This window comes from Danio aesculapii, chromosome 5 (genome assembly GCF_903798145.1).
Source record: "Danio aesculapii chromosome 5, fDanAes4.1, whole genome shotgun sequence".
Taxonomy (NCBI): Eukaryota; Metazoa; Chordata; class Actinopteri; order Cypriniformes; family Danionidae; genus Danio; species Danio aesculapii.
Genome location: NC_079439.1, coordinates 19,399,407 through 19,412,860, shown reverse-complemented (window position 1 = coordinate 19,412,860; position 13,454 = coordinate 19,399,407). Strand labels below are relative to the sequence as shown.

At 37.0% G+C, this 13,454-nt stretch overlaps 1 protein-coding gene across 1 annotated transcript in view; it reads left to right on the top strand.

Moving 5' to 3' along the window:
• si:dkey-215k6.1 (transmembrane protein 132C) overlaps window positions 1-13,199 on the top strand; it is an 83,648-nt gene extending 70,449 nt beyond the window's left edge. Inside the window, exons 4-6 of the mRNA XM_056457478.1 lie at window positions 1,242-1,515; window positions 5,841-6,032; window positions 10,282-13,199. Coding sequence (XP_056313453.1) covers window positions 1,242-1,515; window positions 5,841-6,032; window positions 10,282-11,472 — 1,657 coding nt within the window. The 3' untranslated portion in view covers window positions 11,473-13,199. The remainder of the gene's footprint in view (window positions 1-1,241; window positions 1,516-5,840; window positions 6,033-10,281) is intronic.
• Window positions 13,200-13,454: the final 255 nt, after the last annotated feature.

Below are 13,454 nucleotides of genomic sequence, written 5' to 3'. Positions count from 1 at the left end.
ATTCTCTGAAACTATGACTTGATGTATTATAATAATGTTGTACTGTTTTATGACCAAAACAAAACACATTTATTCACAAAGTGTTCATTCGAACGTCAGGCCAATGTTAAAACAGAACACGTAACAAGAACAAGGCATTTAAAAACTGACATCTATATCTGTATAAAACCCCTAAAGGAGTTTGCAGGAGATGACTGATGGATTGATTCACTGATTGATTTAATAAGGGTTTCATTTGACAAGGTGGAAATTAGATGTGACAACGTGTGAGAACAATGTGAGAATACTGAGTTTCAGTACAATGATCTATACAGCATTTCTTCCCACAAAACTGGTAAACACTTTATTTGTTTTTTGGTGCTAGTTCCACTGTATGGAAAAGTCCCGCCAACCTTATATATTTTACGTTTTGGGTGAACTACTGTAAAAAATTGATTATTTTTAGTATGTCAGTCAATTTTTTTGTATTGTATAATTAATATTTATTTGTGTTGTATATTTATTTGTTTATCCTTCATTTTACCAGGAATTCCCCATTGAGATATGCATCTCTTCTACCAGGGGGTCCTGGCCAAAATGGCAGCACAGTTTTAGATACAAGTTTTAGATACAAAATTAGACACACATAAAATATCAAAACATTCAAATTTACACAAAACTTTCACACGATTGTTCCCTGTAAGATTTTTAAAAATATAATTTTTAGAGATGGAATTGTTTCTAATATGATGACACTGCATTTCATTCCATAATGTAGGGTCAAAGAAGGAAAACACTGTTTTACCAAACTCTGTACACACTCTAGGAACAGTTAAATGTAATTTATAAGAATTTCGTATACTATAACAACAAGTATAATATGATGTTACACATACAGTAGCTTATACTGATGTTTCTTTAACCTCTTCGATTCTACTTAAAGCTAATAATAACTCTAAAAAACACAACCTTGAGCCTTTTGAAATCAGGAAAGTGAAGTTTACTGCACGCCTCTCAATAGCTGGACTATGTTACACTTTCATTTCAGCGTTTATTGTATTATATTGGCAAAATCACAGGTTGTATTGCACTGGGTAGTTATAGGAACTGGCCACCAAGCCTGTTCCTGTTCTCAGGCTGTTTTCCTGGCTGGAACATACACTTAAGTCACTGTTTTAGGTCACATGTCACAAGTTGTGACTGCTATTATATTTTCCAAACATGTAAATTTGACATTTCTTTCTTCATTCTGTGTTGGCCAGACCAACGCGGGACAGTGAGGATGATGAAGAGGATGAGAGGAAGGGCAAAGGCTGTGCCCTGCAGTATCAGTACGCTCTGGTGCGTGTTCTCACACACTTCGTAGCCGAGCCAGCAGACCCTGGCGGAGAGTATGTGCACATGCTTGGGTCTGATTGGTCAGCCGACATCACAGACATGGTACTGGACTTCCTGAAAGTGGAAAATACACGCATTGCCCGACTGATTGATGGAAGGATTCTGGCGGGAAGATCCCCGGGCAACACCAATATACAGGTAAATATAGTATACAGGTAAAACAGTATCTGTCTGTCCCTTTCTCAAGTCTTTCTTTCTTTTCATCTATCTATCTATCTATCTATCTATCTATCTATCTATCTATCTATCTATCTATCTATCTATCTATCTATCTATCTATCTATCTATCTGTCTGTCTGTCTGTCTGTCTGTCTGTCTGTCTGTCTGTCTGTCTGTCTGTCTGTCTGTCTGTCTGTCTGTCTGTCTATCTATCTATCTATCTATCTATCTATCTATCTATCTATCTGTCCATCCGTCCATCGGTCTATCTATCCATCTATCCATCTATCCATCTATCTATCCATCCATCCATCCATCCATCCATCCATCCATCCGACTATCTATCTATCTATCTATCTATCTATCTATCTATCTATCTATCTATCTATCTATCTATCTATCTATCTATCTATCTATCTATCTATCTATCTATCTATCTATCTATCTATCTATCTATCTATCTATCTATCTATCTATCCTATCTATCTATCTATCTATCTATCCTATCTATCTATCTATCTATCTATCTATCTATCTATCTATCTATCTATCTATCTATCTATCTATCTATCTATCTATCTATCTATCTATCTGTCTATCTGTCTGTCTGTCTGTCTGTCTGTCTGTCTGTCTGTCTGACTGAATCTGTCATGCGAGCAGTCTTTTAAATAAAGTCAGCCTACTTTATTTCAAGTATTCACTGTTGACAAATAAAGAAAGAAGCTGAGAGATAGTAACACCTCCCTTGTCTCAACCAGCGGAAACATTCACCCCAGACTGTAAAGATGTTATTGCATGATGTGAGTGATAACAAGCTTGTTTGCCTACAGGTGTTAAAAATCTGAGCTCCGTTCAGTGCTCATTGCCGAATCAAGCGTTCTGCCGAGAACCAGCTCACTAACAGGCCCCAGTGTGTTTATGTTCATTTCCTCTGCATATGTGTGTTCATGTCTGACGGGTTGCATTTGCACTTTATTGTATTTCACATGTTGGTCAAAATGTGTTGTGGTTATATAAGACCTCACACGTGGTGTTTTATGTTTTTACTTTTGCATGGAAATCACAACGTTCCCCTTTTATGTTGTGTATCTCCCTGTCATTCAGACTTTCGCCACCCCTTTGATTTCCTGCCATATTTTTCTCAGCTTGGGAATCCTCATGGTGTCAGTCAGCAGTTTGAGTCCATGGCACTTCACAATGACACGTTGATTCTGAGACACCTTTGTACACCTGTCATACTGTCTGTCTGTCATAGTAAAGCAATTGCAAATTGTCAGTTTGCCATCTTTTGTAAAGATGGCAGATGTTATATAATGGAAGCATAGGCAGAAAAGGAGTTTCAAATAGTTATTTAAATAATTGAAAATGTTTAAGAGGAAAATAGATAGCTTTAACACCAGTAATTGGCACTTTTTAACTGCCAATGGTTGTGGCAATTGTTATTTTAGTTTTGTATTTAAAAATTATAGTAGTTTTTATTTTTATACTATTCTTGCTGTACATTTCAGTTCAGTTTGAGTTATTTTCATTAATGCTTTAATGTTAAGTATAGTTAGGTTATATTTCATCAACACATTTCTGTTTAGTTTTTATATATTTAGTTTCAGTTTTAGTAATTCTAGTTTAATATAGTTACAGTTTTTCTCAGTAGCTTTGGTGCATTTCTCACAACACTATTTACATTTGCACAACAGTTAATGCATTTCTCTAAACAATTAGTCATCTGTGCACATCGTAGTAGCAGTTTCTCATTCATTCCAACAAATTGCGAATGCTTTTGGACATGCATCAATTGCTTTCATACAACTCTCTGCTGTTTTATAACATTATCATTTGCTTATGTCATGTCAGTCAAAATTAAATAAACTTGTGAATGCCGAATAGTCATTCCATATAAAACTAATAGTCCTCATTGCATTACTTGAGTCATTACATACAAAAACTATTTGCCAAAATCCATCAAGCTAATTTTATAAACATTAAAAAAAAAAAAAATTCCTAAAAATGTCTTCTAAAATGAACAATTTGATGAATGATTTACAGACCTATGTATGTTGTAGGTTCAGTTCCAATATGTACTTCAATATTGTTTACAGTTGTGCACAGCTCTACCCAAAGGAAGTTTATGTTTGTTGTAAATAAGGGTGTCTTTATTCTTTTGCACAATGCTGTGAATAAATTAGAATTGCAAAGAGCATATGCAGTAAAAAAGTGAAACATACATATTCAGTATCTGGTACTCAGATACCTCACAAAATGCAGTGATGTCCAATTTACTGTAGTTTTCAAATGGCTGTGTAAATAGTATATAGTGCTGTCTTCAGCATTTTCAGGGAGTGTCACCAAAAAAGACTTTTTTGCATTGGACAAAATGAACAATCTGTCAATCTGTAAAACTGTCAAAATGAAAACAGGACAAAGCCATTTGACTATCTAGTTCATAAACAATGGTGTCAGGACTTTTCATCTTGATGACACTGACACATTCATTGACATGAATACTTGTTTTTGAGGAATTAGCTATCCGTTTTGAGCAAGTGACACTCTTTTGCAGGTTATCAACTAGGTTTTGCAGTTTGTACTAATTGTTTTGAGAAATGCATTAACTGTTGTGCAAATGTAAATTGTGTTGTCAGAAATGCACCAAAGTGACTGAGAAAAACTATAATACAGTTTTTCTCAATTGCTTTGGCACATTTTTCAAAACATTCTCTAAACTGTGAGTTCTCTAAACTGTAAACTTTGAGTGCAAATCTCAAAACTGTTTGCTGGAAATTCAGATCTTTAGTGCATGTCTGCAAAATGTAGTTACTCTCCCAAGACATTTCATTTATGAGTCAAAACCTAGTTATTGTGTCAGTAATTTGGCCAAGGCCACCAAAACATAAAGTGTGTTTGTCATTGTGTGAGCCACACTGCTCAAAATGATAAGTTGTTTTTTCACCATGACAGTGAACCTTGGATTTTAAGGTTTAAAAAATCTGATATTTGTTGAGAAGAGTCAATAGTACATAGAAAAAAATCATAATAGATAAACATTTGTATTTATGCAGTACGTTTATTTTTTGTACAATTATAATTTTTTAATTATTATAAATAAAAGTATTCTTGTTATTATACGATTATTATTCTAAATAAACTTAAATGTAACAGGAAAACAATGTTAAGACAACTGGAGTGATATGCTAAGATCATTTAAGAAATCTTTTGCATGAATATTAATTTCATTTGATTGAAATTCTGTAGACAATTCAAGAAAAGATTTGTTATAGAATTATCTGTTGTCTTAGACTTGACACATGGCAGAGAATTAGGTTTGTTAAGTCTTACCTCCCTGACTCGTCATCCTTCCTTTTTGCTTCATACAAAAAAAAATCTATCAGGAGGCATATGCTTAGTAAGATCACCATCATATTGTTTAAGCTTTAGTTTTGTCGACTTGCAAAATAAAAAAGGCTGTAACGGCGATTTTACAATGCATGAGCGGTGCGTAACAAGCAAGTAGTCTGCTTTTTTGGCGCGCATGTTAACTACCGGCACTCGCACCGGCAGAAGAGCAGCGCGTGCGAGAGGCGTGCTGGTTTTCTGCGCACATGCACAGTTTGCTCTTTGCTTACACTGCTTTCACCAGCGATGGTTCGGTTGCACATAGAGAATAGGGTCTTTCTTTCGGAATTACCACTCTTAATAAATACACTTGCATACGAGGTAAATCATACCTCAAAGCATTTACTGGGGCACTGGAGATTTTTACTGGGGTCTAGGTTTTATTGGGTCTAGCGACGCCCCTGTTTGTATGTATATATATATATATATATATATATATATATATATATATATATATATATATATATATATACACACACGCTCACACACACATACACTACCATACTTGATTTATAAATAGAGAACGCAAATTGCATTGCAAATAGAGTTAATTTACCAATTTAGCAGACATTACAAACAATGTCAGTATCAGATATTTATGGTGTAAACGTGCGTATACAAATGTTTGATAATTGAATAAATAGTTTTGAGTGTGATGGCTTACACGATGAAAAATGATTGAGAAGTTGTGAAGAATTCAAGAATTCAATTATGTATTTTTTTTCATACTATACATCAGACTATTTGTAGCTCAGGAAATATCCTTTTTAAAAACTTCTTTTACTTAAATAGAACTGAGCACAAACCTCAAAATTGAGGCTATATTGTTCTCTAGACAGAACAGGTTAAGCATAGAGTGGCAAATGCATTTTATCTGTACCGTGTGTAGACTGGCTCAATTTCTTTGTATTTCCCAGGTGATCTTCCCTTTGTTTTACTCCATTCTGGCTGAGAGGGCCATCACAGTGCTGGATGATAAAGTGAGCATCACTGATCTGGGAGTTCAGCTGGTGGGCTCTTTGAGTCTCTCACTGCAGCCCAGTTCCATCAACAGCAGATCCTTCTACATCACGACCACTGCTCAGGACCTGTTGCACACACCCAAACAGGTGAGAGACCATGAGAACTGACCACTAGAATGACTCATTTACTACTATAAACGACTATGAAGAATATGGAAACAGGTATCGGCTTTCACACATTAGCTATATATAGGTTGAAGCTATAGAGAATTAGCTTGTACATTGCAGAAATCGAAGTCGAAGCAACTGTGAATTGGCAGTAACATCCTAAAAAGCTAAACTTGGAGGTATTTGATAGTGCTGTAACATTCTAGAACAGGGGTTACCAACCCCTACCAACCTTCCTGCAGAATTCAGCTCCAACTCTGATCAAACACGCCTGAACCAATTAATAAGGACCTGAAGCAGAACTTGATAATTACAGACAGGTGTGTTTGGTCAGGGTTACAATCTGCTGGAAGGTAGCTCTCCAGGAACAAGGTTGGTGACCCATGTTCTAGAATTAGAAGCTAGTTTATTGAACCATATTTTTTCGATGTGTCACTTTTTAAAATCATCTCTTGCATTTTATTTTCCAAAGCATTTTATAATGCATTTGTAATACCGTGAAAGCGAAACATACTCAGTGACCATGTATGATTTTTGCTAAATGAGTATTTAATTGTATAGCTAATTTCCCACATCCAGTTTCACTTTAAAACATTAGGTTAGGCGTTTATACGGGAATGTCACTATAAATGTTTGTTTTACACTTATTTTAATTGTTCAGTTCTGAATATATTTAACATATATATATATATATATATATATATATATATATATATATATATATATATATATATATATATATATATATATATACAAATATACAGTTGAAGTCAGAATTATTAGCCCCACTTTGAATTTGTTTTTCTTTTTTAAATATTTCCCAAATTATGTTTAACAGAGCAAGGACATTTTCACAGTATGCCTGATAATATTTTTTCTTCTGGAGAAAGTCTTATTTGTTTTATTTCAGAAAGAGTTTTTAATTATTTAAAACCCATTTTAAGGTCAAAATTATTAGCCCCTTTAAGCTATATTTTTTTCGATAGTCTACAGAACAAACCATCGTTATACAGTAACTTGCCTAATTACCCTAACCTGCCTAGTTAACCTAATTAACCTAGTTAAGCCTTATGAAAAAATTAAACAGGGGGGCTAATAATTAAGAGATGCTAATGCTTCCGGCTTCAACTGTGTATATATATATATATATATCGCCAACTTATCCAGCATATGTTTTACGCAGCGGATGCCCTTCCAGCTGCAACCCATCACTGGGAAAACATACACACACACTAGCTTTACATTCCCTTGGAGAAAAGCTCGACATGACAAATCATATGTGAAACATTCAAAATACATGAAATGTCGGGTTCAGAAAAGTAGAATAATGGCTAAAATATAGAGCTTAAAATGTTAAAAAAAAGTCAGGGAAATGAATGACTATGAAAAAGCCTCCAAACTTAATTGACCATGCAATATTTTTGTAGAGCACTCCTAATACATGTCCACAGTCTGCTCTGCCAACAGTACAGATACCACTGCAGAAATAATCCAGTATGCAAACACTTCCTGCAAAATGTTCTGGCCTCTGTTTGCTCTGTTAACCCATGGCCACTCACTAGAGGCACCGGTGCTCATTTTGGCAGGCGTTATTATGACTGAGAAGTGAATAGCTGTAATAACCTAGTTCCCCCTACAGTGCTGTTTAGAATCATCTGATTAAAGTATCTAAAATAGCGGCTCTGCTAAAAATCGAAACGCTTTCCCTGGCTTCTGCCAACACTTTCCCACGCACAGGGCCCAAGGTTAACTATGAGTGAATGAGAGTGGGTGGGAAAACACTGCAGGAGTCTCATTTGGAGTTGTTGGCAATTACGGATATTAAGGAAAAACGTGTTTTGTCTCATTTGAAGAAGCTGCCAACATCAAGGTGGCCACATAATCTAGAGGTTGTTCTTGTACAGTATTTTTGACACTAGTGTAGTTGATCTGCAGTTTGCGTTTTCATTCTCTTGAGCATTTGCGATTAAATCCACACTCTCTGCATCATATATAATTATAATACGTATCCTATAATTACAGTACCTCTTTCTATCCTAGCATAGGCTGTTTTTTCCTTAAATTATTTATGACTACAGTAGATGTTTAGATAAGCTAAATTTAATTTGATATTTTTGTTGGCTTCTTGGAAACGTAACACTAGTCTTAAGGGACAGTTCACTCAAACTTGAAAGTGTTTTGTCGCTCAGATCAAAGTATATGGGAACAAAATATTTGGTAAGACTTTATTTTAATGGTCCATTTGAGTATTAGTAGACTGTCTGCTTAATATCTGTTGATAATGCTCCTTTAACAGACATTTAACTGACTATAAGCAAATTTTCAAATACAAGTCAACTTACACTAACCCCAAGTCCCCGTTTACACTTATATGTTTTAGTTTTAAGTTTTCTACCGTTATGTCATCTGCAACACTACCACGGAGTTTTTGAGCGGCGAATATGGAGCTGTTTGTGAACACTGAAGAGGCCGTTTTCATTTGAAAACGCTGCTGCACCCGTGTTAGTGTTTATGGGGAAAAATGGAGATATCTGAAAATGGAGGCGGGGCTAATTGTGGCTTTTTCCTCAATATTAAGTAGCCTACGCAAAGTTCAGTCCCATCCTCTCCTTGTAAGTTCGAACTTCACAAGTTTGATATGGAAAACAAACTCCCGAGGACACATCTTCAGGGATCTTCAGGGAACAGTGTACTGTATAACCTCATTCACATCACCCTGGCTACGCTATTTCACTTTAACAATAAAATGAAAACATGCAGTGCTTGCCAGTGTGTGTGGTCACGTGATGTACATTTTCAGCAGTGTAGTGTGGATGGAGAGTTGTTTCCGAAACATCAATGTGGACGTGGACGTCTTGTTTATTCTAAAATGCCATTTTAAAACTAAAGTGTATTAGTGTAAACGGGGCCTAAACCTAACCCCAACCTAACAGTCTACTTATAATCTAATGAGAATTAGTTTGCATGTAGATGCAATGTAACTTACATTGAACAAACAGACCATCAAAGTGTGGTATAAATGCAAAAGAGTATAAATGATTTCCCATACAGTACATCAGGCCTCATACATGAAACATGATCAGAATACATTTTTGAGTAAATCATTTGTAAATCTTTTTTTCTTTTAAACACAAAAGAGGATATTTAAAAAGAAATGTTGGAAAATGGTAGACTTTGACATCCTATTGAAACCAGTGGCTATTGGTTTGGTTTCTACTATTATGCAAAATATCTTCTTTTGTGTTCATAAGAAAACAGGAACTCATACAGGTTTGGAATAAGCGGAGGGTGAGTAAACAATGACAGAATTTCCAGTTTTGGGTAAACTATCCCTTTAAAGTAACTTTTTCATTACATAAAGCCGTGTTTTTCACTGTATTAGATAGTAGAAATATCCTTTTTTTTTTAGCAGAGAGTTATTCCAGGAGTTTATACTCCCACCTTGATTTTAAAGCCATTCAAAAAATGGCATTCAGCTCCATTGTGTCTTCTTAGTGTAGTCTTTTTACTGCAGGACTTCCTGTCAGACATGCACTCTGCCCTTACAGTCAAGTAAAAAGGATGTTTATTGTTTTCAGCAGGCTAACTTAATTGCCTTTTTTTTAACTTCAAGTATAAATTTCATAGCCTTGTATAGGTAAATCTCAACTCCTAGTACTCCTGCAGTTATCTTTGAGTTCTTTTTCAGTACATTTACTGAGAGAACTAACCTTGAAAGCTTTGCAATTAGATGTTTCAGTCATAAGCAATTTGTGCTTTGATTCAAATTTTCAGGGATTTAAAATGTTTCAGAGTTGAATCTCTTATTCCCTCAATGCATATACAGTATATAGAGCGTCACTCTCCAAGGATGATGACACAGTAACTATATATATTAAGCAGGAATGTTTCTTAAGGCCAATCTATAGTTCTGTTTCGAGTGCCCATGGTACTGTAGGTGCTGCAAAGCCTTTACATTGTCAAATACCCTTTGCATATCTTGACATGAACCTTTTAAAATATGTCACTGCATATCAAGATGGCACAGAGCAAAAGATGTGGTGAATGTTTAACTAGACTTAAGTCCCACAGATGAGTTCCAGATAAATACATTTTTTTTGTATTTATGTTATGAATAAAGTTGTTGAACACTCCCACATTTCATTCCTGAATAACCAAATTGTCGTTTTACCTAAAGTATACTTTAAAATAAATTTTCAGTTCTTAATTTCTCTTTATTTGATTACAGGAAGCCATCATCAGTGCGTGGATACAGTACAGTGATGGCTTTGTGACACCTCTCGACATCTATGACCCCAAAGACTTTACTCTTACCATCACCTCTCTGGATGAGACTGTGGTCTCCACCTATCATGACCCTTCCCAGCGCTGGCCTGTGGTAGTGGCAGAGGGTGAGGGCCAGGGGGCACTGCTGCGCGTAGAGATGATGATCTCGGAGACCTGCCAGAAATCTAAGAGGAAAAGCATTTTGGCAATGGGCGTAGGAAGCGTACAAGTGAAGTTTGGACAGAACGACCTGGAGCAGAGGAGTGGAACTCGAGAGGAAAACAGTCTGGACAACAGCACAAATGAACAGAGACACAAAGTTCTAGAGTCGGATAAAACAGGAGATAGCTGGAAATACACAAACACTGCAGTAGAACGAGAAGAGTCGATCCTTAAGAAAATCAGCACGACTGCAAAGACTACGCTAAATAGTCGTTCTGGAGGCAACAAACAAGGTGGTGGACAAAACAACAATCCTGGGGACTATACCAGTTTCCCAGTGCAGGTGGACCTACCTGGCGGGGCAGAGAGTGACTTGACCCAAGCTCCAAGAGGTCTGTCAGACCTAGAAATTGGTATGTATGCCCTGCTCGGAGTCTTTTGCCTTGCTATTCTTGTCTTCCTCATCAACTGTGTCAGCTTTGCTTTCCGCTACCGCCACAAACAACTACCAGTTCTGGAGCAGGGTAACATGAATCATGCCCACGACTGGGTGTGGCTCGGCAATGAAGCGGACCTGATGGATCATCATGGCGAGCACGGGCCGCTAGCACACAGTGAAGAGTGCACGACTGCGATAGATCGCAATGAGGGCTGCGAGGAGAGCAAGTATCTCCTCAACGGGAGTGGCATTCAGAAAAGTGGTTCTTCGCATGGACGTGGCATCCCCCATGTGCACTCAGATCCACGTTCCTGTTCAGGGAATGACCCTACTGGCAAAGTCGAACCTCTTAACAATTCCCCCAGCGCTGCCAAACGCAAAAGAGTCAAGTTTACTTCCTTTGCCACAGTATTACCAGACGAAGGTGGGCCGTACACCAACTCAATCCTTATTGGCAATGAAGATGACATCAAGTGGGTCTGTCAAGACATGGACCTGGGACATTCAGCCGAGCTCAGAAGCTACATGGAGAGACTGCAAGACAATCTGTAGGAGCTGAGAGGGAAACGAAAGAAAGGGAAAGCAAGAGGGCGGACACACAAAAACTCACCAGAAATGCCTTTGCACTGTGGGGGGAATGCAGGGAGAGTGGGAGGGAGGAATTATTAAAGTATTGAAAGTCGATGCAAGGAGTCGGAAGGAATAAAATCCATCAGGAGTCTAGAGTCAAGTAGGAAATTCACAGAAAGGGGAAACGGGTGAAGAGAGCCTGGCACGTTCATACTGGCTCTGACGAGCAGTCCAGGTGGCACAGAGAGAGCAGCTGCCAATTGACTAGCGCAGGGACAGAACGCCAGTTACCGACACCCTGAATACACAAGCCCAAACAAGACCAGTGAGATAGAGAAAGTAAGGAAACAAACTTGACAGCTGTACAGAAAATCAACCAACAGGGGTTGTTATCTCTAATGTAATTTATTTTGACTGAAATCATACAAGTTGGAGTTATGGACAGACTCAACAGATCTTATTTTGTTTTAGATAATACCAGGCTTTTTCCAGATTAGTATGTAACTAGACCAAAACAAGCCCTCAAAGCGCCCAGACTGCCCCAGAACCAGGTGCGTGTTTGTTTTTTACCTCTTATTTTGTACCGTCTGTCCCTCCTGCGTGAATTTCAAGAGAGCTAGGGTAGGCGGACATGTGGGATTCCCCCTGGCTGGAATTGTACCAGCTGTATCTGCACACACACTGTTCAAGGAGACGATGAAAAACACCAAAACGCAACAGTCCTCCCTCTCCATCTCTCCTTTTGGAAATAAACCCACAAGACATCCATGATGAAAAGCAACATGAGAATATAAAGACTCCTCGTGCACTGTCCATTTGATCAAGTGAATGTGGAACAAAGGACTGAGGACTTCTTTGGAGCCCCACTGGGAGGTTGTTAGTTTGCACAATAAGAATAATACAGTAAGTGCATATACTAAGCGGCCTTCAGCTAATCTGAGACTGGCCGTATGACTGTCTAAACAGCAACTTATCCAGAAGATGCGATGATGAACATGGGACGGACAGTGTAGACATACAAGGCCACAAAAATGAGTTGTGTTTGTTATAAAAACCATATGATTGCTGTAATAGGAAAATATACAGAGTAGATATGGTCTATTACTCTCCAGTATGGTAAATGTATGAATGTTTCTCTTTTTAATCGAGGCGAAATGTACATCATTTGCCCCCTTTTTATGAGAGAGGAGCACCTCCCCATGGTTTTTACTTGTCCTAGCAACTTTCTATTTCTGCCTCACTAACCCCAGAGTTTACCCAGCTCCTTCAATCTTTGTTGTTTATATTACTGAAGAGTTGTGGGGAAGGACAGATGTGGAAAAAAACCTTCTCTTTGAAAGCTCAGGTGAAAATACGCTCACAGATAAACAGTGGTAGAATTGAAATGTAGATTGTAAGAATGCAATATTTATTTGTAAGTGTAATATGAGATAGGATGTAAATAAAAATGATTCAAAATTTCTTGTGGACACTGCAAGAAGGCTGTTGCCTACATTTTCACAATCGACACAGTTGTGTCACGGGGCCATTTAAGTGTTTCATATTCTATGTTCAAGTCTGATTTCCACTTAAGGAATAAAAATTATAGGGTTTAAAATGTTCAGACATGGCGTGGGTTCTGTCAAGACATCAGATTCAAATGCTTTTACTTGATATAATATTTCTAATTTGATTTATTTAGAGCTACAGCAGATGTAGGGGAGAGCATGTGTGTGTATGTGTGCGAATGTGCACATAAATATTTTTAATAATGAAAAATTTAACCTAAATATTTTGCATAAATTTTTTGCCTTTTAAAACTACCAATGTGCTAATGTAGATTCTTAAATTTGTAATTTAACAAAAGCTGCACATTTATGAAATATTTATTAATAGTAAAATTAATTTTACCAGGTTAGAAATAGATTTTATTAGGTCATTAGATCTTTATTAGTGAATTTAGTTTGTTGTGTTGCTGTGTATGA